The sequence below is a fragment of the Lissotriton vulgaris genome, chromosome 2_1, assembly GCF_964263255.1.
Source record: "Lissotriton vulgaris chromosome 2_1, aLisVul1.2, whole genome shotgun sequence".
In the NCBI taxonomy this organism is placed as follows: domain Eukaryota; kingdom Metazoa; phylum Chordata; class Amphibia; order Caudata; family Salamandridae; genus Lissotriton; species Lissotriton vulgaris.
Window position 1 is genome coordinate 1,705,300,288 of NC_141687.1, and position 26,688 is coordinate 1,705,326,975.

At 46.1% G+C, this 26,688-nt stretch overlaps 1 protein-coding gene across 2 annotated transcripts in view; it reads right to left on the minus strand.

The window, feature by feature from the left end:
• Positions 1–1,695: 1,695 nt before the first annotated feature.
• MACO1 (macoilin 1) overlaps positions 1,696–26,688 on the minus strand; it is a 328,965-nt gene continuing 303,972 nt past the window's right edge. For both annotated transcript variants that reach the window (XM_086957686.1, XM_086957687.1), the window contains exons 10-11: positions 25,085–25,259; positions 1,696–4,344 (exon numbers count right to left, since the gene is read on the minus strand). In XM_086957686.1, the coding sequence (XP_086813812.1) occupies positions 4,142–4,344; positions 25,085–25,259 (378 nt within the window). In that variant the 3' untranslated portion in view covers positions 1,696–4,141. The remainder of the gene's footprint in view (positions 4,345–25,084; positions 25,260–26,688) is intronic.

Consider the following 26,688-nt stretch of genomic DNA (forward strand, 5'->3'; position numbering starts at 1 on the left):
GTATTGATTAGCAATTGGTCAATAGATATTAGTATAGGAGATGAGCATGCAAAACTTCGACTTTACTCCACCCTTACCTTTTCTTCCTTGCCCTGTGAAACCCCAGGATAAATGTAAAGTGGAATTGGAAAGACTATTTTATTTATTACATATCTACTATTGAGGAAGAGAATAGCTTGGGTCCTGAGTGCTTATAAAAATAGTCAGATGGAAATTAAAACATCGGCATTGTATGTATGTATACGTATATGTATATGTATATGTATATGTATATATATATATATATATATAATATACACACACACATATTCACCTGACTGCAGAATACACAGAGTATAAAATGAAGGGTGTGTTCTGTGGATACGATGCTCTGAATATGACACAGGTACTCACGCACACGAGAATGATGGACTTACCAGCAACAGATAAATATGGTTTAATGTCAGCAGAGCCCTGTCACGTTAAATAATAATATTAATGCGGGTGGATGAAGTGTGTGTCTGTAGCTGTGTGTGTGTCTGTGTATGTGGCTCTGTGTATGTGTGTATGTGACTCTGTATGTGTGTATGGCTCTGCGTGTGGCTCTGTAGGGATGTATGTGTGTGGGTCTGTGTGCTTGTGTGTGGCATTTGCGAGAGATTAAGCTATTGGCATTGTAAATGACAGTACCATTTATTTATCTGTTTTCAAAACCAACACATAAATAAAAATGTTGTCATTTACAATGCCAATAGCTCTAACTTTTTCAAAGACGAGACCGTTGCATTGTAAATGCTTGTTTAATAGTGCGCAAACCGCACACTCGACCTCTTTAAGATCTGGAGAGAGGCATACATTTACCACCTCTGGTGTATCAGAGTGTGCGTATTTGATCCTGCACCAAGGGCACCATCAGAAGAGGTCCTTCTTCATCTCCATCACCCAGAAACGGTCATTCTCGACGGGTGCTTGAGTACCGGTTGCGGAGTAATCAGTTCCCGACTCCTGGAATCCTTGGGTGTTGATTACTGGATCTCCGATCGCCTTCTTGTTGACCGTAGGCAACGTGAACTTCTGCAGAGCTCAGACACAGTCCGTCCGAGCCTGATGGTGGAAAAAATACTTTCTAACAAAGGAGCCATTGCAGATGTGCAATACCTATAGGGGGAGGAGAAATGACACAGATCATAAAACTTCCTCTAGAAAAACAACTTGCAGAGTCCGTGACCAACACTTGATGGCAGGAGTGTATGCATAGCATGTGCAGCTGCAGCCAAAACATGCTACCAATGGATGCGCCATTCTAATGGTGAGTAACTTGTTCTTCATAAACAACAAAAATACAACAAATGAAGTAAAATGTTCTGGGTGCAGCTTAAACAAGGCGATAATGCCAACCTTTCCAAATTCTCAGTGGTAGGTGTGGATATAATAAAACTTAATTACATTAAGTGGTGCACTCAATCTTAGGAAGGCTCAGCTCTGGCTTCCAAAATCACACCTAAGTTACTTTCCACAGCCTGTCCCTGCACATTAACGGAGAAGCAATCAAGCTTTTCCTGCACATCAACGTATAAGTAAGCAAACATTTGAGTTTTCAAATCATTCTCAAACAGAAGCATTCCTATGCACAATAAAACATTTCGACAAATGCACACATTTTCCCATTATCTTCGATAGTTGCTGATGCACTGCATATAGACAAGGCAAAATAAATTATCTGCAAGAAAATGTTTATTCTTTGTAAACCCCACAGAAGAAATGGTGCAGCCAAGACCAAATAATTCAACGAAAGAAGTGCCAAAAAGGCAGCAGAATCCGGGAACTTTAACACAAAGTCAGTGACAATATTCCATGTTTTTCACAAAGCTGAAAAACCTATGACAAGTTTAAATAACACTTTTATGGCGACAGGTTACACAAGATGATTCAAAAATGCAAATGACAGCAACATACACACCTGGCTAAATCTAAACGTTTTAACCCAAAAGAAACGCTGTGATTCAGTATTACTTCTAATTGAACAAACAGTTGTTTTCTACTTCATTGTTTTTTTTTTAATGAGCGAACATGCCAATTAACATTACATCCTTACAGGTTTAGAAGAACATGGTTCTTTCAGAATCTACTGCAGGTGTGCAGAAGCATAATGTTTGGCTTCAATGTTCTCAAATTTTCAATACAATTAGCTTTTTAGCTAAAATCCTCAAACACTTGAACAGTTTCCAGCGCAAACACTTTACTAATGCAAAATGCACGTTTTAACTGAACTGTTTAATTCCCTTTATTCGTTTATTTTAACTTAAAAAAACCTTCTTGGCACAATAGCTGAGTAATCACCAGCTCCGTTAATTTTCGTTAACACAATCTGATTTCAATTTTGAATCGTAGTTGAAAAATAAAGCAGCCCTCCTAGTTTCAAGCCTATGCTGTACTCCTTGCCCACAAGGTGGTGTTTTATACACCTTAGAAGTTGCACTTCTTTCGGTGCATGTGGTGGAAGTGTGGGCACAGAGGGAAAGAACTGGCTGGGTCAAAACAATTCTACTTACTTAGGCACCTAAAAAAACTTCTGTAGAATAATGAAATTGTAATATTCCAGGAGAGGCTTCTCAAAGATGGAAGGGCAGCAGGCCTGTCCCAGTAGACGCAGTGAACTCCTCCCAGTTCTCTCCCTCAAGTAACTAATATGCACATACTTGCATTCACAATAATGCTTTTAATTGTATTACCATGCCTTTCAAGGTACGTTTTAATCAAGGCAAGTAAAAGAACACTGAAGATTTTTTGGCTTAATTTGAGCTTAAATCTTGCATGAGGAGGAGATGTACAGGTTAACGTTCCTCTTCCTGTCGAATGATCAGAATCACCTCAACTAATGAGCCCGTCACGTGAGAAACTCTCATCCAGTCCTGAGCTTTCCTTTTACAATCCAATCTTTAATTCTAATCTAATTGGTTCAGCTATAGCTCTCAGAGTGATGGAAGCCATGACTGGAGCAGGGTATCCAAAATTACATGGAGTCATGTGCAAACCTATATACTAGCTGACGTTTCTGAGAACTCTTTCTGTTATTGCGATAGGGATTAATATTCTCTACCATCTCTTTAACAACAGTGTGGAATAGAGAATAGGTGTGCCATCCTTTTCACCACAAAAGGCAATAGAAATGTTTACAAAATACACAGCCAATCCACATCGCTGCTGCAAAACGTATCACACGCTCCCTGCTCACAGCATAACTGGGGTGAACTTCTTGAATAAGACCCTGTGGGAATCGGTATTATGCACGTCTGTGTACACAAGTTACTACTTTTAGGCAAAATTGGGCACATGAAAAAAACGCAACCTATAGTAAGTAAATAGCTGCTGTAAAAGAGGAGGCACACTATTGTGTGAAATTTGCAGATGATGTTGTAATGAGGCTGGAAAAGACGCTAGGGTGATGGAGAAGAAAAAAAATATTTTTAACATCAAGTTTCCCCTTGAAATGTCTTCTCCCAAGGCACTGTGAACAAAACGGTTAGCAATTCTCAATTACTAAAACATCAACGGGAATAAATATTTCACACAACAATAACCAGTACATTTTCAGGTATTTCTGGTAGCTATTATTTCCCTTTAAAATATAAATACTGCCCCAAAAATTTGTTTGGTCCACTGAGGGGGTAATCAAATAATTTCCTGCAACGTATCTTTCACATATCATTATTCAATGCAACTAAATCTCAGCGTCTGGTTGCATTAGAAGACCCTTTGACTCCTAAATGTTACCATTACCGCAAGGATCAGGTTCTTGTGTGTGTCGCTTGATTGTATGATAAGGGGTTCAGGATAATAACAAAGCCCTGCATTTTCAAGAGGAAACCATTACAATACTGCCCAAGAGACAGAATTGGCTACTTGTAACAGGAAGTTTGCTTTCATGGGCTGACCAAAAAAAAAAAAAAACCCGAAAGAAAAATAAATAACTGCAAAGTTCTGTGAGGTTTTCTAAAAATGTACAAGAGAAAATGATGGGCAGTTCTAGTCAAATCTTGGTGTCTTTTTCTGTTTAAACTACAACGGTCTTGCACAATACAATTCCTTCTTAACTGCATGAGATGCTCTTGCAAAATTGCCTTCAGAGGGACACATTTGTAGAGTAAACCAAGGTTGGCATTCATTTCTTGAGGGGCTGGTAAACAGAGGCGTTGGGATCAAGTCCGGAAGGGCTGGCCTCCACAAATTTGGAAGAGTAATGTGGGGAAACAGGGCTCAGAGTGCTCGTTGTTGCTGAATACGTAATGCTCGGCATTACAGCCATAACTTCTGCAATCTTCTGTTTGAGGTCCTTGATCTCTTGATCTTTTTGAATGATTTGCCCTAAAATAAAAGATAGAAAGTATGTAATTAAATGTGATAAGCTAGTCTCACCTTCATTGAACATGTTTAATTTTACTCCATTTATAGGATTGTGGATGATGAGGTTATGCAAGTAGGTGGGGGGGTAGAGGGGGGGGGGGGATTCAATGGGGTTTCGACCAAGCACTTGCATGACTTACCAGTTACACTTACCGGCCGATTCAGCTTTTCTTTTCACATTTATTCATGTTCACTAAAGGTGCACACAAGGTCTGAGATCAAGCTTGTTTGATACACTCCCCCATTCATAACAAAGGAAGGGCTTATTTTAGTGTACTTTTTCCACATAGGGCCACATAATGGAGCTAAAGGATGTGGGGGAAAAATAAGATGTCCATAGGGCCAAGCAGTGTTGGCAATCAAGACTTAACGATTCGGAGGGATTCATCAGGGAATATATGTGGATGAATGAAGAGGACAGCAATGGTGACGGCATCCGAGGGATGGAAACGAAGTAATACATTTGCCTAAATAAGAGTGCTAGGGGTTAATGAGGAGAGGCGCTAAGCACTGACCAGGGCATCAGATTAAATACACGTTTCCTGGTTTGATGTTCCCCATCAATTTAAAGAGATGAACATGCTGTGTTCACTGCGCAATTATTTAAGTTCAGGTATTTTTGCCAAAAGTGTATTTTACTTTGTTTTTAGGCCTGGTTTGACAGAGCAGTCATCATTTGACCTCATGTGAACACCCCAAAAAAATAATAAAGAGTTAAAAATCAGTACTGAAAGAGAAGCTTAGGCTCTACCCACATATGGAACTTTCTCACTACACGCTTTTGAGTGGGCAAAAGCTGCTACCTTCCACTGAAAGACAGTACTTGTCTTTTACAATTTTTACCTTGTGGTAATGTGTATGCGCAAGACAGGAGGCCTGAGTAGGTTATGCTGACAACCTAATGATCCAGGCTATACTGTTTATTATAATAAAATTATACTACAAAGTAATGGGGCCAGACTTTAAACATAATTTTATTATGAAAAGAATATTAGTGGCGAAAAGCCTTTAACAGTGAATTTCTATTATATATAGATTACACATAAACAGGTATTTTCTTATAAGAAAGCAAGAAGGCAAGGGTTTTGGTACGTGTTACTCCGGAAAATCCTGAGAGTAGTAGGTTTGCACTGAGAGAAGGCTTCTGAGGTCCTTTACGATGACAAGCCAAATATAAAGGCTCGTGCCTGCTTGCTTCACAGGGAAAAGTTATGTCATATGGTATGAACTGTTAGGACAAAGGCAGCAGACCTGACTTATACACTATAAAAAAGCATGTGCTAAAGTAACAGGCCTTCAAACGTGGATTATTACATTGTGTTAAAGCTTGTAAATTTACAAATTAGAGTAGTAGGCATGGGTTTTGATATTAGTTACCTCCCTCTGCAAACTATTTGCAAAATGTGAATCCTTAGAAGGCTTTCATAGGATGGGTTGTATATTATGAATTGGAAATGAGTGAATGCATGGATTAGTCAGTAGGTGGGCAGATGAATGGATGCAGGAGTACAAGATTGACTGACAAAGTACATGCTTGTTTTATTAGATGCCTAAACTCACCAGTGACTATAGAGGCATTTTCAGTTATAAGCCATATTGGCATTATCAATTCTCGTTGTACTTTTAAAAACACTGCCTTAAGTTTAAAAAAACACAGAGAAAGCCAAGCAAGATGCAGACATAGAAAACCAAAAAAGCCAACAGGCTGATAGGTACACACACAAATTGACAATTCCTTAATCCCAAAATGCAAACCACAATACATATACTGGAGTCACCGCTGCACAAACGCTGGTCAACAGAACTCGTCCTGCACCCAATAACTCTGGAGCACAGAGATAGAAAAAGAAAGACAAATATGCATATTCTGACAGCTGCAGAAAAAGACCAGCAACATCACTGAGGGTCACTCGCACATCTATAATCATCTTTTCCAAAAAAAACAAAAACCCCTGAACAGCTTGGATCAAACCGCTCCATTACCCTTATCAATTCAGACTCTAAAATGTATGTGAAAGTCCTGGCTAATCGTATTGCCCCATTAATTCATAAAGTAATCTCTCCAAGCCAGCACAGCTTTATTCGTGGTAGATCCACCATCAATCATATTCACCGAGTAATGGTAGGGAGGTGGCAGGGGACCCTATGGCGCTGGTTTTGCTGGATGCGGAAAAAGCATTCAATAGGGTCTCCTGGCACTTCCTCTGGGCAGCAATGCCCAGGATTGGGATCCAAGGAGGCTATATTCAGGCTGTTAAAAAATTGTATGCAAGTCCTATGGCCGTAGTAATGGTAATTGGCAATCTAACAGAAGAAATAGTAATATCACGGGGGACACGAAAAAGCTGCCCGTGTTCCCCATTGCTCCTTGAATATTTATATTGATTCTTTCTTAAGGCGATTGGAGGAGGATAGGGCAATTAAGCCGGTTATTTCTAATTGTTCTCTTATTAAAACATTAGCCTATGCGGACGACTTCGCTATTGTGACAACTGATCCAAATTTGGCCATGTCCGCAATAGAGAATGAGGCAAAGCAATTTAGAGAAGTTTCTGGATACTTACTTAATCAGGGGCAAACTCAGATTGTTCTAAATAAAAAATGCATGATGAGAGATGTACGGGTGGTGGACCAAGCAACCTATCTTGGGGTCTGTATAACATCTGATCTTGATAATCTGGTCAATATCAATCTGAAACCGATGACTGTTGCAATCCAGAAAGACCTTAAATGTCTAGATCATTTATATCTTTCTATTATAGGAAGTGTAAACGAGATTAAAATGGTCTTCTTCCCCAAAATTCTATACTTATTTAGAACAATCTGCTTAGAATTTTCGGCAACCTGGTTTAAGTCAATTGATCAGCTATTCTCCAGCTTTATCTGGGCATATTCACAACCACGGCGAGCCCAGAAGTTCCTTACTCTCCAAAAAGAACGTGGTGGGCTAGGTCTCCAGAATCTGCAGGCATACTATTGGACAACTGTTCTGTTATACAGCAAAGAACAGTTGGAGAATAACTGGGCAGAGGGAGAAGGGGTAGCCCCTACGCCTTCCACCTTCCAATTGGTGCTAGGAAGGAAGAGTAGTGGATATTGGTGGAAACACTTACACGACAGCCACTTCAAAAAAGTTAAATGTAAAACATTACTCAATGGGCTTAAAGTATGGAAACGTATCAGGAAAATGTTCGGGATAGGAAGATTCTCGTTTTATACTCCCTTAAGAAATAATCCTGATCTCCCAGCCATTTTTTTTTTTTTGAAAACCTTTATTGTGCTTCAAGTCAGAACAAATACGGGCCTACAACCTTCCGGCCGGCCACGAAAACATTTGCGCATCATTGCAACGTTACGGTGACACAGTAATATCTTTCGTTTTAAGCAAGCATTACATGGAATACACTTTAATTACCGCATTACCCTGTCTCAGGATCAGTGAAGGTTAATTTTAAGGTTTTCATCGCGACAAGTAAGGTCAGGTCGTACTGCTCCGCACTGGGTGAACAAGAAGAAAAAGCTAGGGCCATGTAGGTGGGACTCGACAGTAAACACTCGGATCGATCAGTGCTGCTTGCAACATGGAAGTCCCAGCCGGAGGACGGTCACACAGTATGCACCCCCCAAAGGAGGACGCAACATACCCAACCAACTCCGCGCCACCACCCATCCCCCAGTCCGCCTAATACGGGCCTAGGAAAAAGGAATTACATAAGAACCTCCCAGCCATTTTTAATGATAACTATATGCTTAAATGGAATGAGGCAGGAATTACACAGGTAGGCTGTCTCTTCTCCTCTGTAGGGATCTATTCTTTCGAAGAACTGAAAAATACATTTGTGTTGGACTGGTGCGACTTTTTTAAATATCTCCAAATTAGAGATTTTTTGCCACGTAAAACAGGTGGGAAGGGAGGTATTGGTAAAGTAAATTTAATAGAAACATTATCTGGCATAAGGAATAGTATTGGGGGCATTTACTTAGCCATTAACGCTATGTTTCCTGATGATATGGAAAAATATTTGCAGAAATGGTCAGAGAAAGCAGGAATTTCAAATAATGAGTTTAACTATGCTTATGAATTGTCACAAACAATTTTAATGTCAACCAAGCTCCAGACACAATTTTTAAAAATATGCTTTTTTCTGTACTACACTCCTGATAGGATTGCAAAATGGGGGACCGGATTGAGTACATGCTGCCCCAGGTGCAAGCTATATTGTGCAGATTGTATACGTATTTTTTCTACCTGCGAGGGTCTAAAAGCTGTTAAACGAGAGATAGAGAAATTTCTATCCACAATTTTGAATGCTACAATTGTATTATCTAATGGGGTTATTTTATTGGGGGCCGCAGACCCCGGAGGCTCTAATATAGGCCATGAACTTACCTTTATTGCAATGGCAGTCTTCAGGCTCTGCATTGCCTCCGCATGGCGTGATACTGATGCCCCCATGTTTCAACAATGGCTAGCCAGATCTCTCGCTTTGCCTAATATAGAAATTGCTTTCTATAAACGCAGGGGCAGGAAACAACGGAAAAAGGGTTTAAAAATCTGGTCCCCTACGATTGCTTGGCATCTATCTTTAGGCTGCTCGGATTGAGGTAGACGATTGTAGTATTAGAATAAGCATACAAGGGCATTACTAGCTAGATTAGTAGCGTGTCCTCTTTTTTGTGATATTATTACGAATTACTCATGTTATTTTTCCATGTATCCCTTTATGTTTGATATGCACAGTTTGCACAGTGTGTATATTCTTTCTTTTGGTGTTAACCTGCACTAATTTTTCTTATTTTTCTTATTATGGCACACCTGTCTGCCCGGGAGGGAGGGGGTGGGGGCCGTGGGTTAAAATACAATTGTTTTAAAATCTTAATAAAGATATTTAAAAAAAAAGGAAACCTTTTGTCGGTGTCGACCTTGGCCCGAAGGCAGAGGAGGGACCAGAGCCTTTGTCTTAGGGTGTGTGTGTGTGTGTGGGGGGGGGGGGGCAAGGGGTTGGCTTTACTCACGGTACTCTGACCCGGAGTAACTTGCTCCTCTTTTTCGATGTCTGAGTCGTCCTCGAAAATGGAGAAATGTTCTTCCTCTTCTTCGGCTCCTTAGGCATGATGTTCGGAGTCGGACTCTTCACTGAAGATGTCCGGTGGGGAGCCGCTTTGCTGTTGCATCTGGTGACGTCGAGTCAGACGGCCACTAAGAGTCTTTTTCGATCAGAACGATCGGCACGCGTTGCAGTCTTTCTCGTGGTGTTCCAGGGACAGACAGAGGTTGCACATTTCGTGCAAGTCGCTGCGTAGAAATTTAGCCCAACATCTGGGACATAACTTGAATGGAGTCTGTTCCATCGCCTGCTAGAACGGTCAGCGCATGTAGGCCCGACGGCCTTCCACGAGTTTTCCGATCTAAGATTTTACAGTTGAGACGATACGCGATGAATGGGGAATTGCGGTTGATAACAATACAGTCATGGGTATGGATTGCGAGCCGAAAGGGTTCGAGAAACTGTGCCAAACCGGAGCGCAGCAATACACATCCGAACCCGATGGTGGAAAAAAATAATCGAAGGATGGAGTCAATGCCCATGTGCACTATCACCGAAAGGAGGAGTCACCTACCTCGCGACTGGAAAGACTTATTCGAACAAAAACAAAGTTTAAACATCCAGACCCAGCAGTAGATGACGATCTATATTCTTGCATATATTCTTCAGCTCATATGCATTGAACATATATATATTTTTTCCCCCTTCAGTGGAACAGACAGTGGCTGAAAGACCAATGAGGAAGTCATGTGCACCAGATGCTAGCAGCAACACAGTGGCAGCCAAGTATGTATGTAGCGAGGGGGGCCCTATGTCCGTTAGCCGTGATGAAACAGGCAGTTCTTCTGCGTACATTGTTAGTGTATCTCTACAATATATCAGATCTTGCAACCATTGCTGCTATTTTGGAACATTGCGTTGGCCCGAGTGTACCGCCACCAGCCTCTTGGCCAGCAAAAGTGTCACCGACACCAACCGGTGTTCTTGAGATTTTAGCTTTGTGAGCAGTACCAGCAAACAAACCTGAATCCTGCAGTCTCCCAAGTTTCCCATCATCAAACCCAGTTCCCCTACCACCTTCAGCCAGAATCCCTGGATATCTGCACATTTCCATGCTAGATGTATGAAATCTGCATTCTGTTCCCCATACCTCTGACATTCCGCCTCCTCACGCAGACCATATCTGCAGAGTCTTGCTGGAGTGTATGTTTATGGGTCGATAGACTGACCTCCTCTTGTGACTCCAAGAGGGCCGGATGATATCCCAGGGGAAGTGCAGGTGCATATATGGGTAATTTGTGGGTTTTCGCGCATAATGCATGCCATGCTGCTCTGGTGCAGTGAAATGTGTCTATCTCGGTGCGTGGGGTCACCCTGAGGGTGTGGAGGACAATATTTCATAGCAGTATGGGGTGTGCTCTTTCTGCTAGATGAGATGCAAAAGCTGGAGGTTGATACAAGAAGTGCACATATTTCACTTGCACACAAAATACAAATACAAATAAAGATCCGGTGTGCCAAACCAAGCCCGTCATACGGCAGTACCAGCACCTGCCAAGCTTTCCTGCACACGGCAGACAAATCAACTGCGTCTGCAATTTTTTGAAGAGGATCTATTATAACTTAATGGGAATGTTGCTGAAAAAAGAGGAACCGTGGTAGTATTACCAGTTTCATTATGGACACTCTATCTGCAAAGGACAATGACCTGCTTATCCACTTTTCCACTTGTTCCTCCAGCCTATCCATGGCTGGACCATAGTTTTCCCTGACCACTCTCGGGCTCATGATGGATCACACCACCAGATATTTCATCGGATCTGTACACCACTTTAATGGATAGTTCAATTGTTGAGGCTGTGTACACATTGTCAACAGGATCACATACAATTTTTCCCAGTAAACACTGAGACCAGAATACCGTTCAAATTGGACATACTCCCTTAGAAGTGGCGACTGATGTGTACATGGTTTCCTGAAGTACAGGATGATGCCATCTGCATATAATGGCACTCCTATTGGACGCTGGCTCAATCTGAGCGCCACCTCTGCATGCCTTTTGTGTACAACACATGCCAGTGGTTCCATCTCTATTGTAAAGAGGAGTGGCGAGAGAGGGCAACCCTGTCTGGTGCCTCCATATATGTGCAGTACCGGCGATGTATGCCCGTTTACACGGACCCTTGTCATTGGATCTGTATATAATAGTTTAATCGACCTCACAAACCCACCTGGGATATTCAAGTGCCGCAGGATCGTAAAAAGGTACTCCCATTCTATTGAATCAAATGCCTTGGTGACGTCCAGCAGTATTGCCACTTCTTCTAGGGTCAAATGGTGTTGAAGCTCAAATATCATTCACAGGTTCTGAGCAGTTGATCGCGTTGGAAGACATCCAAACTGGTCTGTCAGCACGACATGCAGCATGAAATGCGTTACTTACCTGTAACAGCAGTTATCCAGTATTGGTGTCTTTCATAGATTCACATGCCTGAATCATTCCCCGTCGCCGAGACGGGAGCCTCCGGTACATAAAAAAGTAATGTCCTAAGGACATACATAGAGAACATAGGCCGAAGGGCCTCCCCTTTGGGGCCTTTCCACGTCCTTATGTAAAAAGGACCGAACTCTCATCGTTAGCCAATCAGCTCCGACCTCCCTCTAGAACCTTCCCGGGAGGAGCCTCCGTCCCTCAGATTTTCGTACGCACCCAGCTAGGGTGTCACAATCTAGACATAGAGGTACGTGAGTCCTTACCGGGGAGGCGGGAGGGTTGCATGTGAATCTATGAAAGACACCAATACTGGATAACTGCTGTTACAGGTAAGTAACGCATTTCTTATCCAGTATTTGGGTGTCTTTCATAGATTCACATGCCTGAATCAGAGTAGCCAGCAGTTATACATGCATAGTGGTAAAGCACATTCTCATCTCCAGCAGATCTGCATAAATTACAGACAACATGAGAGAAACATGGTAATATACAGTCATGCATATAGCAGAAAAACCATGAAGAATGTGCATACCTGGATGGCGGGACGAGGTAAGGCTCACCTTATTGGAAGAGATGGCGTAGCACCGCTTGTCCCACTGCAGCATCCTTCTGCAGTTCGATGTCCAGGCAGTAATGCCTGGAAAAGGTGTGCGGGGACTTCCAGGTCGCCGCTCGGCAAATGTCTAGGACCGTCACTCCAGCGAAGAGCGCCGCCGACGCGGACATCGCCCTGGTAGAGTGGGCAGCCACTCGGTCCGTTAGAGGCCGTCCGGCCTGATCATGGCAAAACGCAATCGCTGATGAAATCCAGCGGGAGATGCTCGGTTTTGTTAGGGGCAAACCCATTCGCGGGTTGCTGTAGGCTACAAACAGTTGAGAAGACTTTCTGACATCTTTGGTTCTGTCCAAGTAGAATTTGAGACATCTTTTAAGGTCCAAGGAATGCAGCGCCCTGTCTGCCGCTGTGGAAGGGTTCGCAAAAAAGGACTTGAGGACAATTGGTTCGTTCAGATGAAAGTCTGAAGGCACTTTAGGTATGAATTTAGGGTTGGGCCTGAGTACCACTCGGTCGTGCCTGAATTGGAGATACGGTTCCTGAATAGACAGCGCCTGAAGTTCGCTGACCCTCCTGGCTGACGTCAGGGCGAGCAGGAGTGCCGTTTTCCAGGAGAGATGCTTGAGAGAGGCCCGGTGTATGGGCTCGAATGGGTGTTTCATGAGTTGGTTGAGCACCAAGTTCAACTGCCAGGTTGGAGGGACTTTCCGAGGCCTCGGAAAGGATCTGTAGAGCCCCTTCAGAAATTGCTTTATCAGCCGACTGGACCATAGTGAAGGCCCTGATGAGGTCCTGGTGAATCTAGAAATCGCAGCCAGATGAACCTTAATGGAGGCGTGAGCCAGCCCCGATTGAGCCAGGCGGAGGAGGTACGGTAGCAGCTGCACTGGGGTAACCCGTAGAGGGTGTAAGCTCTGTTCCGAACACCACAAGCAGAACCTCTTCCACTTCAGCGAGTAGGTCTTGTTCGTACTGCCCGCCCTCGCTTTGGCTAGGACGGCCCTGCAGTCCTGCGGGATCTCTAGGTCTCCGAACTCTCGGTGCTCAGGAGCCAGGCCGATAATTTGAGCGAGCGGAGGTTCGGGTGGTGTACCTTGCCTCCGGACATCGTTAAGAGGTTCGGGTGTTGTCGCAGGTGAATCGGGGGCCTGATGGAGAGGCGAAGCAGGTCCGAGAACCAGTGTTGTCTCGGCCAGTACGGAGCAATCAGGATCAGGGTGCACGGCTCCGTCCTCATCTTCCGGAGGAGCCTCGGTATCATCGGGAACGGAGGAAAAGCGTACGCAAACACGCTGAACCAGCCGATGGAAAAAGCATTTCCCAACGACCCCTGTTGGGGATGCCAGCTTGCGTAGCTTGGGCATTTGGCGTTCCCTGCCGTCGCGAAGAGATCGATCTTCGGGGCCCCCCATTGCGAGAAGAGGTGGGCCACTGTGTCGCCGTGCAGCTCCCATTCGTGGGAGAGAGAGGTCTGTCTGCTGAGGGCGTCCGCGATGGTATTGTCCTTCCCGGGAACGTACTCCGCCTTGAGGGAGAGCCCGTGTGCCACCAACCAGTTCCAGATTTTCTGCGATTCTCGTGAGAGAGAGAGAGATCGCGTTCCCCCTTGTTTGTTCAGGTAGTGCATCGTCGTGGTGTTGTCCGTTTTGACGAGCACCGGGGAAGTTCCGATACGTGGCAGGAATGCCTGCAGAGCCAAATACACAGCCCTCAGTTCCAAGAGGTTGATGTGTAGTAGTTTCTCTTGGGCCTCCCATTTGCCGCTGACTCGAAGGTCCAATAGAACAGCGCCCCAGCCTTCCAGGGAGGCATCTGTCGTGATGACCAGAGGTGCCGGCGGCAGGAGGAACTGCAAGCCGGCCGTCAGGTGTTTCCGCCTTCTCCACCACAGAAGGGCCTTTGTGATGGCCGGTGTGATCTTGATAACGTCCTCGAACGAGCCGGAACTCTGTTTCCATTGCCTCGCCAGAGCCTCCTGCAGGGGACGCATGCGGAGCCTGCAGTGCGGTATGAGGAGAATGCAGGAGGACATCATCCCTAGCAGGGAGGTGAATGTCCTGACTTTGATGCAAGATTTCTTGGCCACCGCCGCGGCCAGAGACAGTATTTTGTTGGTCCTGGGTTCCGAGGGGAAGGCCTTTGCGCAATCCGTGTCTAAGGTGGCCCCTAGGAAGGTGACCCTCGTTGATGGAGTAGTGCAGGATTTTTTGAGGTTGATCGTCAGACCCAGCTGTTGAAAAAGTGCGCTGCAAGCGTTGGAGGAAGCGGTCGCGCCCCCCGGAGAAGGCGCCTTCACCAGCCAGTCGTCCAGGTAGGGGAATACCTGGTGACCTCTTTGCCGCAGGAAGGCTGCCACCGGTGCCAAGCACTTCGTGAAGATACGTGGCGCGGATTTGAGGCCGAATGGCAAGACCTTGAACTGATAATGTCTGCCTGCTACCTCGAACCGCAGGAACCTCCTGTGCCTTGTGAGGATGGGGATATGGTAGTAGGCGTCCTGTAAGTCCAGGGAGACCATGGAGTCTCCCCTCTCCAGCGCTCCCAGGATCTCCTGTAACGTTACCATCCGGAAGGACTGACTCCGAAGGAAGGCGCTGAGCGCCCGGAGGTCCAGGATTGGTCTCCACTTGTCTCCTTTTTGTTGGACCAGGAAGAAGTGGGAATAAAATCCCGTCCCCTTCTGGGACGCTGGGACCCTCTCGATGGCTCCTTTTACCAACATGGCGGAGACTTCCTTGAGAAGGAGGTGCAGGTGTTTGTGAGCACGCTTCAGCGGAGGTGTGTTGGGAGGGGTGTTGATAATTTCGAGGGAATGTCCAAATTGAATTATCTGTAGTACCCACCGATCCGTAGTGATTTTTCGCCAATTGGGGAGGAAGTGGGTCAGTTTTCCTCCAATTTGAAAGGATTGAGACGGTGGTGGGACTGGCTGGAGTAAATGGTCACTGGCGGCCGCCAGCGCCCTTCTTGGCGGATTTGCCTCTGAAGGATGACCTCCCATAGGACGACTGTCGGTTCTGTTGTTTGTGCTGGGGCTGGTTCCTGTTGCTGTAGGAGTAGGACGACCTATTTTGGTAGGAACCTCTGTAGGAATACTGGCCTCTGGAGCGGCCACCCGGAAAGGACTGGTTCCGGGACTGGAGGGAGCCCAGCGCCCTCGCCGTGTCGGTATCCTTCTTAATGGCCTGGAGTGCTTCGTCTATCTTTTCCCCAAAAAGAAACTGACCATCGAATGGCATGTCCAGCACCTTAGATTGGACCTCTTGTCGAAAGGACGTTGCCTTGAGCCAGCCCTGGCGTCGGAGCACGGCAGCCCCGGCCAACTGGCGGAATCCAGTCATGGCTGCGTCGATGGTGCAGTCGATGATCTCTGCAGCTGAGTTTTGTCCTTCCGCTAGGAGAGCTTTCACCTCGTCCTGGACCGTGGCTGGCAGGTCTTGCAGGTAGGGGGCAATGTCTTCCCATAGCTGGCGGTTGTAGCGCCCTAGCAGGGCGATGGAATTTGCCACCTTGATGGTCATGGCGGACGTGGTAGAGAACCGCTTGCCAATGGTGTCCAATTTTCTGCCTTCCTTGTCCGGGGGTGCGGACAGTGGCGAGGATGGGTTGCGGGATTGTTTTTGGGCCGCCTGAGTCACCACCGAATCCGGTTTGGGGTGGCCGGTAAGGCAGGCCGGCGCGGTAAGCGGGGCCTTATATTTTTTGTCCAGGCGCGGAACAACCGCAGGCACCGAGGCAGGCGTAAGCATCAACTTCTTGCCTTGTTCCCACAGAAAGTCTATAACTGGAATAGACTTGGCCGACTTCTGGCTGTGCTCCTTGAAATCATGGAGGAAGCATTCCGTTTCCGTGGATTCCACCGCCATGTGAAACCTCTTAGCCGCCCTGTCCACTAGCCTGTGGAACCCCCCAACGTCCGTCGTTTCAGTTCGGCGCGGTTGTGGGGATGCCGGGGTTGACGAATGCTGGGATGACGCAGCATCGGCGTCGTCATTTCTCTGGTCCGAGTCGACGTCTTGCACTTCACCTTCCTCCAAGTCCGCCTCCTCCTCCTCATCCTCAGAGGAGTCCTCTACCTGAGGCTGGGGCCGAGCACGAGGTTGGGGTTGGCTCCGAGGCCGGGCCTGGAGAGCGGAAGGACGCGAGGCAGACGGCTGCGCTTGGGTGACCGGTGCCTGGGTTCCGCTGTCGGCATCCGGGAATCTTTGCTTATAGTCCTGCACTAGGCAGCACAAATCGTTGACCAGGGATACGGGCAGACAGATCATCGGGGTGGTTTCCGTGCGGACACTTGAGTGTACGGAACGTTTCTGATACATGACTTCCTCCTGGTCCTCGTGAATGTCCGATAGGGAGGTGGCCGGCTCGGGCTGGTTCTCCTCCTCGGAATCCTCACTCTGCAGAGCTACCTGCTCCTGATCGGGTGGCAACCCCTTCGTTGGGGGAACCGAGGAAGGTGGAATCGAGTGAATGGAGACCTCGACCAATCTGGATTCCTTCCAAGATGGCGCCGGGGTCCCTTCCGACGACGTGCGTGAAGATGGCGCGCCCGCCGCCTGGGTTGGCGACTTGAACGATTCCGATATTGTCGTTGGCACCAAAGTCTTCGGGGACAATTCAACCGTCGACTTACTGGTGGTAGAGCCTTCAAATTGAGATTTTTTCGGTGAAGGCGGACCCTTTGAACTTGACTGTGACTGTTTAGGTGATGATTTTTCGGTTTGAGATTTCTTCGGCGAAGGCGGACCTTTCGAACTTGACTTAGACGAACTTGACTTAGACCTTTTGGGCGACGATGACTCCGGGGACACCGTCGATGATCCTGTTTTCGTCTTGGACGAAGACTTCAGAGGAATGGTAGAGGAGACCGGTGCGCCTGAGGACGCAGTGGTGGTCGTTGTGGCCGTCGCGGAGGGCGATGAGGCCGTAGTGGTCGACACCGTGGTCGAGACCGAGGTGGTCCGCTTAGTAGATGGAGCGGGTTTCTTGAACCTTTGATCGTCTCGAACAGACACGGAGGAGGTGGTGGAACGTGCCTCCGAAGGTTTCCTGTGCGCCTTCTTGTGAGGGGTGTCTGTCTCTCCAGGGGACTGTGCCCTGGGTCTCTTCTTGGAGACTTTGGAGGACACGGAGACACTACTCTCGGAAGAATCCAGAGTGTCTCGGTCCTTAAGCCTGTCGAGCCATTCGAGAAGGCGAGCCTCTCTTTCCTTTACAGTCTTCTTTGGGAAGGCTCTACACACCCTACACTTGTCAGAGACGTGGTCAGGGTACAGGCAATACAAGCACAGATCGTGCTTATCCTCCGCTTGGATCCGCTTCTTGCCGCAGGAGGAACAGGCCCTGAGAAGGGCTTTCTTTTGCGAGTCTGCCATGGATGAAGCCTTTTTATCGGATTCGGACATGGGAGACGGCAGTCGAAGATAAGTATCCTTTGAACCAAGGTACTTCCAGAGAAGTTCGTACTTCGAATCCAAAGACCTGAAGAGCTCAGGTTGGAGACTCCCTAGCACAACGTGCGGTAGAAAATCTGAGGGACGGAGGCTCCTCCCGGGAAGGTTCTAGAGGGAGGTCGGAGCTGATTGGCTAACGATGAGAGTTCGGTCCTTTTTACATAAGGACGTGGAAAGGCCCCAAAGGGGAGGCCCTTCGGCCTATGTTCTCTATGTATGTCCTTAGGACATTACTTTTTTATGTACCGGAGGCTCCCGTCTCGGCGACGGGGAATGATTCAGGCATGTGAATCTATGAAAGACACCCAAATACTGGATAATAGTGGTTGTAATCTATAGGCGAGGATCTTCGCTAAAATTTTCGCATCTACATTGTGAGTGAAAGGGGTCTGTAGGAGTTACATCGCTCCGACTTTTCATCTGGCTTGAGGAAGGTGGCTATCAGGGAATCATGCAGTGTCATAGGGAGAATTTGCTTATTGTATGACTCCATATACATTGCATGGAGATGGAGGGCGGGGGGGATCATATCCACATATTCTTGATAGAATTCACCAGCTAGTCCGTCCGGACCTGGAGCTTTCCAGTTGGGTAGGGACCTTATACCCTCAAGCACATCCACACTCCAGAGTAGTGCCTATTGAAATTCCCCTTATCATAAACTTGGTTTCCCTTAAGAGTTCCTGCTTCGTAAAGGAATTCTAATTTATATAAAAATATTTGCGGCTGGACTGCCGGACTGTCTCCTTATAGAACGTATCCAGCAAAGTGGATGACCTCAACCTTCATGTGAATTGAGGGAGGGGGTATGTGGGAATCTCAATCAACAGTTTAACTGGATTGTAGTCCGACAGCGCCCATGCAAGCTGCTTTATGTCAGTCACCCAGTTGCTAGCCTTTCTGGTTGTTAGCCAGTAATCAAGTCAGGACCACTTGGCATGCATAGCCAAGATGAACATGCCCTCCAGGCCCTCTGGGTTATGCACCCTCCATTCATCCACCATATTGAAGTCTACCATCCCGTCTTTTAGTGCTCTTGTTGCTTGAGCCAGGTGGTTGTGACGATCGGTCGATCGTCACATCTAACGTCGGATTTAGGTCCCACCCCAGAGTATTTCCGACCTAGGTGGGTCCTTGAGCAAGTTCCATCTGTTAGTGTAGAAGAAGGGGTCGTCAGTGTTAGGCCCATATATGTTAACCATGGTGACTAGTGTCCTGGTCAATGATCCCTGTAAGATTGCATATCGACCCTGCTCATCTGTGTGTTCATGAGTGACAGTGAACAAAACTCCCTTCTTGACCAGTATCAGCACCCCCTCGAGTATGTAGAATACAATGATGCCAATCTGGCCCCCACCTTTGCTAAGTGCTTCTCCTGGAGTAGGGCTATTTGTACATTGTGTCTGTCCAGGTATGCTAATACCCGACATGTTTTTCGAGGGTTAGTCAGGCCTCGCACATTCCAGTTTAACAGTGTGATAGTGTGAGCCTCCTTATTTCTATTCATCCCTTCTCTCTATAAACAGGGACTGTACTGCAATATCAAGTCTGTCTTCGAGCCACCTCCCCTCTATGCACACCGTAGAGCTGCAGAAAGCAAAAAATATTTCAAGAAAGTCAACTTCCCACCCCCACCACTTCAGCCTCCCAAAATATGCTAAAGATCTCCCCATAGTAGCAATTATTAGTCAATAGTTGCAATATTAGTCTATCTCTCATAACCTAATGGGTTACACCTGTGTAAGTGGCCCTGTGTAAGGTGCCCAGGTCTCTCTGCTGTGCAGGAGTGGTCGAGAGCAGTAATACTGCCCTAGTAATCAGACAGTATGTCGCTTGGCTGCAGAGCAGGAGTCCCTCTGAAAAAAGCCCCCCCCCCACCTTCTTGGCATTAAGTATTTCAACCTTTCTTCACCACTCAGCATCAAGTTCACATACAATCTATTGAATTGACTTGCAGGCTTCTCACCAGTGCCCGCCATTCACTTGAACAGTTCCCATTACTCCCCAATCCCCGCCCATACGTGGGGAGAGCCAGGCGGACTAGCGACCAGACGCCACTCAGGTCAATTCTAGTCTTCCAAGTTAGTTGCTTCTGCATTTTTCTGGAGCCTACCTTGTCAATATAGTCCATTGCAGCCTGAGGGTACTGGAGCATCTTGGATTTGCCTTGGTGTACAATTCAAAGCCTTGCAGGATACAGCATGGCGTACGTTATCTTTACGGCTTGTAGTTTCTTTTCAACCGGCAGATATTACTTCCGTGCCACCTGCACCGTCGCCGTGAAATCCAGGAAAAACAACACTAGGTTCCCTTGATAATTTATTTCCTCCTTGGCTTGTGCAAGTTTCTGGAACGCGTCCCGGTTTCTGTATTTGAGTAGTCGGGCAATGGTTGGCCTTGGCACAGCTCCAAACGGGTGGGGGGGGGGGGGGAGGCGGCGAGGCACCAATGAGCGGTGTGCTCTCTCGACCACCATAACACTAGACATTGCTTCAGTGCCAAATATTTCAGTGAGCATTTTCTCTATGAACAGTTCCATGTTCCCAGTGTTTGTCGTTTCTGGTATTCCTGCTATACGCAAGTTATTTCGCAGCAACCTGTCTTCTAAATCTTCGTTTTTTGGCTTAATGATCTCAAGTACTTTTTCTATGTTCAGATGTTTGCCCTGCAGTGTCTGGACATGGTCTTTAGCAATGGAGATTCTTTGCTCAGTTTCTGTGAGTCTGGTTGCATGCTGTTCCAACTTATTGGCCAGGTGGTCCATGCGCAGGTTCAATCGGTCTATTTTCCCGCCTATGAGGTGTAGACTCTGCTGCATTGCCAATAATGTACTTTTCAGTGTAGCTGCACTCTGGCCCGTATTGTCTGGTTCTGGCTCAGGGTCTGCATCTGGAGGGTTTCTCTTGCTTTTCATGGGCTCAAATGTGAGCTTAGACTAAGGTTTATCTGTTTTCCCCAAGGGAACCCTCTTTGTCGACGTTGTTCCTTAGAGCAGGGAATGCTGTTTTTCACACATGTCCTCAGATAGGGCTCCCCTGCCTCCATGTCTACTCACAGAGTCCCAGGCATTGAGCAACACCGCAGCCCCGCGTCTGGGCAGTACCCAGTTGTTGTCTATCTGCTGCTCTTGGCCTTCTCTTGCGCTGTAGATGTGAGCCTGTGCTTGCTCTTGGCAGTAGCCCTCACCCTATTGCTGCAGTTCGCTTACATTTAATGCAGGCTTTTATTTGGTAGTTATGTTTTCATTTGTCGTTTTTGAAGCTGCATCAGTTTTGATTGCTCCTAGTGTCTTCACCAGCGCTCTTGCCAAGTGCCTCCTCACGTTCTCTTCTGCTGCTGCCGCCTCCCGGATATGGGCATTTCTCCTAGGTCTAATGGAGCTCCTTTCCTCCCTCTGCAATGCCTGCAACCCGCCCTGGAGCCCGAAGCCCAATGCGTGGTGAACCACCAGAGTCAGCAGACAGTTTCCAATCCCAGGGGTCGCAAACAATCCCAGAGATTCAGGAAAGTGCTTTCAGCTGCTCCGCCCATCGTCTGGGAGGTTCTCTTCAAGGCCTATAGGCCCACCGCAGCCCCGCCTTAGCATCGCTATCCTTGGCAAGACTTCTGACCCGCAGTGCCTCGCCCTGCTCTTGAACTCCGTGCCACTGCGGCTAGCACAACCACGTTTGGTCCCCAGGGCAGCCCCGAATTATTTATTTATTTATTTATATCATTTATAAAGCGCTCTATCACCCGACGGCATCCTGGCGCTGGCAAACTCAAAGTGCATGGCAAAAAGACGAGCGACAGAGCAACAAGGGCGAAACTAGCTCAGGGCAGTACAGCACCTACGTTTTCGGAAACAGCAGTGTTTTTAATCTTCTTCTGAAAAGAAGGAGATCACTGACCTGTCTCAATTTAAGAGGGAGTCCGTTCCAGAACCTGGCCGCAGCAACCGTAAAGGTTCTGCCACCTGTTCTGACTTTCCTGAACCTTGCGATCTTAACTAATCTGGCCGAGGCGGAACAAAGGTTTCTGGCTGGAACATACCACTCAAATTTTTTCTGCAATGAGACAGGACCCAGCCCATGCAGGGCTTTAAACACTAGACAGAGGGACTTAAACTGAATTCTCTGTCCCACCGGTAGCCAATGCAATTCTGCCAAGGCCCGGGAGGACGAAGACCTTCTAGGCCAGCCCAAAGCAAGTTTAGCTGCGGTCGACTGAATTCTGAAAAGTCTGTCCAAAAGAGACTTAGGAGATTCAAGCTAAAGGGCATTACAATAGTCCAGTCTGCTCAAAACTTTACTCTGTACAACTAATGCCCGTGCTTGAGGGGGTAGTAAGGGAAGAGTTTTACGTAAGGATCTAATAATCGCAAGGCAGCTACCCACCGTTTTGGTGACCTGAGCTTCCATGGTCAGCTTGTTATTAAACATAATGCCGAGGTTGCGAACTTTATCCACTGGTCTCACTGCTGATGACATACCGCTAGGCCAGAAGTTTCTTGGCAGCACTGAGGGGACCCTATCCGCAGAGCAGAAGAGCACCTCCGTCTTGCCAGCATTAAATTGTAGTGAGTTGCCCTTCAATCACTGAGCCGTGTCATGCAAGCAGCAGTGGAGCTCCTCAATAGAGGTGGACTGCTCTCCCTCCAATGAGAAAATGAGCTGCGTGTCGTCAGCGTAATTTGGGATGTTAATCCTGTGCTCTTTGACAACTGCAATCAGAGGTTTCATATATATATTAAAAAGAATCGGGCTGCTTGCCGAGCCCTGTGGCACCCCATGTGTGATGTTAATCAAATCAGACCGATAAGGAGGAAGAGACACTGCCTGCGTTTGACCCGTGAGGAAAGATTGAAACCATTGAAGAGCACAGCCCTACACCTCCACCTTCTCCAGCCTGCTCAACAGAGTCCCATGGTTGACCGTGTCGAACGCGGCAGAAAGGTCAAGCAGAATAAGAACCGCTGCCTGATACCTGTCTGCCCGCGACCGAAGATCATCCATCACGGTCACCAGGGCAGACTCCGTACCATGAGCAGGCCAAAACCTGAACTGAGCACCTCCAGCAGTTTGTGCTGCTCCAGGTGATTGGAGAGCGTCCTACTGACCACTTTCTCCGTATTTTTGGCCGGAAAGGGCAGGAGAGAGATCGGCCTGTCGTTTTTGGGACATTCTGGATCCAGAGAAGCCTTTTTGAGTAGGGGGTTACCAAAGCTTGTTTCCACTGTAATGGCACTACACAGCTGAGGAGGAATTGATTACAAATTGACCGCAGAGTAGGAAACAATTCTGTCTCAAAAGTCTTCCAAATTTTATGAGGTACGGGGTCTAAGGGGGAGCCAGATGAAATGCCCTGTGCTACTTTACAAAATTCTTCCAAGAACAAAGGCGCAAACTCGGTTAAATAGTTATCATTTTTAATAGGATTATTTTTTTTAATCTCTGGGTAGAAGATAGGAACATCCTTAACCTTCTTCTCCTTATCACCAATACCCATGGAGTCAGTGATTCCAAGCATCACATGCTCATTCTCCTCTCCTAACTCATCAATAATAGTTTTAATCTTAAGATGAAAAAATTGCGTTAAGCTATGTGCCGGAGGCGGTCTCTCTCCACCGCGCTGTGCCTGGCTATGCTACCCGGCTGCACCACCACCTGCAGCTTTCATCGATTATTCGGGGGCACGTTAGCTCCTCACCTCATCATTTGCCCTCTCCTGTTTGGCCACTGTCGTCATCGAGGAAAGCACCGCAAACTTCCCGGAAGCACCGCTTCCCCTTCAATGCCAGGTCATGAGAGGCACCGCTGTTCTGTCCGACTGCAGCCATCTTAACTGGTGCGTCCACCTGTCACAGCCCGTCCTCCAGTATCTTGTGGCTTCCCGTAGCTGTGCCTGCTCAGTCGTGCCTTCTCACCACCACCAACTGCCGATTGGTTGCATCCTGTTATATTAGCGGACTCGAGGATTTTAAACGGATAATGAGCTCTCAACCGGCAGAGCTGCAATACAGTGTAGCCATCTTGCCCTGCGCTCACCAACGCCCCTGCAAAGTATTTTTTGCTGAAATTTTCACAAGATGGAAGACATCCCACCAACAAACTCCGCAGACTTGGCCCAGTCATAAACAGGTCAGTTGTGTTGTTTGGTCACAGGCCACTCAACTATGCTCTGCAGAGTGAATATATTTCAAAAGGTTTAAATATACTTAATTCCAGAGAGTATTTCAGTTCATTCGAATTGGCCAATCCAAATATTATGTGGGTCTTCAAGAATTCTTCGGCTAAAGGGCGATTTCACTTGCCGTCTTTTCAAATGTCCAATATGGAAATTTTGCTGGAATGCGGACAGTGTCCAGACTACACTTTATTTGACATGTTTGCAAGTGACTTCATCGTATCCTGCATCTCAAGCAACAACTCTGAGATACACTTCCAAGGAATAGGAGCAGATGTGGCAATGGCCAGTGTCTCGAGAACACAGATTATCTCATCTCAAGATGGAACTTGACACTAAAGACTGACTGATATTTCTTGGCACCAAAATTATCAAATATTTTTTTCCAATAGGAAATGCTATTCAGGATCCCATGGTGAACCCTCAATGAGCCATCACCATACCTTGTCCCTCCGATTCACACAATGACCTCCCATGCGCCTCTTTTCCCATGGACAATGTAGTGGCAGTGAAGCATAGCAGACAGAAGGTACTGAAAGGCTGATAATGGACTGAATTAAGGACAGATCGTTAGGCCAAGAAGAACAAATGAAAATGTGTCAAAGTAAGGGATATGGAAGAAGAGATGAGATGCTTGGACGACAGATGGCATAAAGGGACATTTTAGAGGGTGAAAAAGACAATTGAAGGAGTGGTAGATAAAAGAAGCACTGTGGAAAGGCACAGAGAAAGGAGCGAGGACATGAGACTCCCTGAAAGCCTCGTAGATTTAAAGGGAGTCGTACACCTGGTTTCAATATTAAACAAAATTTTCTTTTAATCGAACATTAGAAGAAGCAAAGGTTACCTTCTGATTCATGGCCCTTTCTTTTGTAAAACTATTAAAGGCCACATAATCTACAGACCACTGTTTAAGCATTAGAGATGTTTAACAGCATATTAAAAATTCACTGTATAATTACATATTAAAGTAAAAAGATCTTACCTTGGGCAATTTCAAGCTGTCGTTTTGCATCACCTAGCGCAGAAAACAAATCCAATTTGATTCTGGTCTCTGCGCTTAAGCTGTTTTCTAAGTGCTGTGTTTTATCCTGCATCGCTGAAAGTGCTGACATTAACACCTCTGTATCTTTTTCGTTTTCTTTATATTTACGCAATTCCTGAAAACAGTTTAAAAAAAAAGTTTCATCATAATGGTGTTCTTTAGTGTACCTAAAATGTAATAGAAAAATTATCTACTGAAGTTTCATGCACAATCCACTGTTTGGGTGCTACACAAAGACCCTACAGTAATTAATTCTTTACATGTTGAAAAATATGTTTTTCAATACTGCTTGCTACCGCCATTTTTCAAGTCAAAACAATCTAACTTTTTGAGCCTGAAGAGTTACAGAGTTGCGTGTGTACAACACTTTTATGAGAGTGCCAGTGAAGACCCAGCCATACCAGCAGCAATAGTTTTTTTGTTGATACCTTATGAATTCACATTTGTGCATTACCCAGCAATCTAGCGGGTGTACCAATAACTTAATTTAGTAAAAGAAATTTAAAAAAGTAAAATCGAGGGAATGGGTACATTGAATGATTTTGTAGCCCAGTTTAATTAAAACGAATTATTCAGCAATTCATCCAGTAATAAAGAAAAAAGCACATCAAACTAACAATAAAGCTCATAAAATGGTGGACAATTGTGCGTGCACTCTAATATGGAATTTAAAAAACACATACACTCAATAACGGTAATTACTACCCTAGCACACTTTGTAGGACCTCACCACCCTTCTGTACAATGACCAAGCACTTAATATGTTAAAAAGATAGAACGGGCTTTAAAAAATCTTCACTTTTGATCCCAAATTGTCAGACAGCACAGCAAAAAACGGCAAAGCTGTGGTTAACTCAACAATTACATTTTATCGTTCAATTACAAGTTTGATGCAAAATTCCTAGATCTTCATGGCATTTTCCCAATTGAAACACCACGTATTTCCATTTAATGTGGCTGTATTTTTTAGTCTTCGTGTATTTCTCTAGCTATACTGAGTTTATTTCTATTCAATTATACTAATAAAAAATTTGAGTTGCAGACCTGCCAATTTAATACATTTTACAGTTTGTGGCGGAGGCGTGACCCTGAAAGGGGCAGGCTTCATGCCGAGAACTGCTTCTGGAAGAGGCACTCTGCCCGGCACCCACCCTTGATTGCCTCCCCTCGAGGAAAAAACAACAAAAAACAAGTAACAAAAGCTTGCTGAGCTGCAGACGATGTCCTGAGGTCTTTTCACACTTCTTAATTGACATCAGCTACTCCGAGCCTCCCAAAACAGCTGAAAAGAAACTATTGTGCAGTGGTCTCCAGGAGTTTCCCTCCCACCGTGTGAGGACAGTCGATATCATGTGGCACACTGTTGCATGGTGTGAGTTGGAAGGTCTGGAGATGTAATGTATCTGTAAACAGATGTGGATATTATTAAATTGTACTCCTACGATGCTCCCTGCCTGGTTACAGTCTTGTAAGCCAACAAGCAGTTTGAAACGGTTGTAACTTGACTATGCTTTTCAAATGCTATCTAGCTATTTTAGAAACGG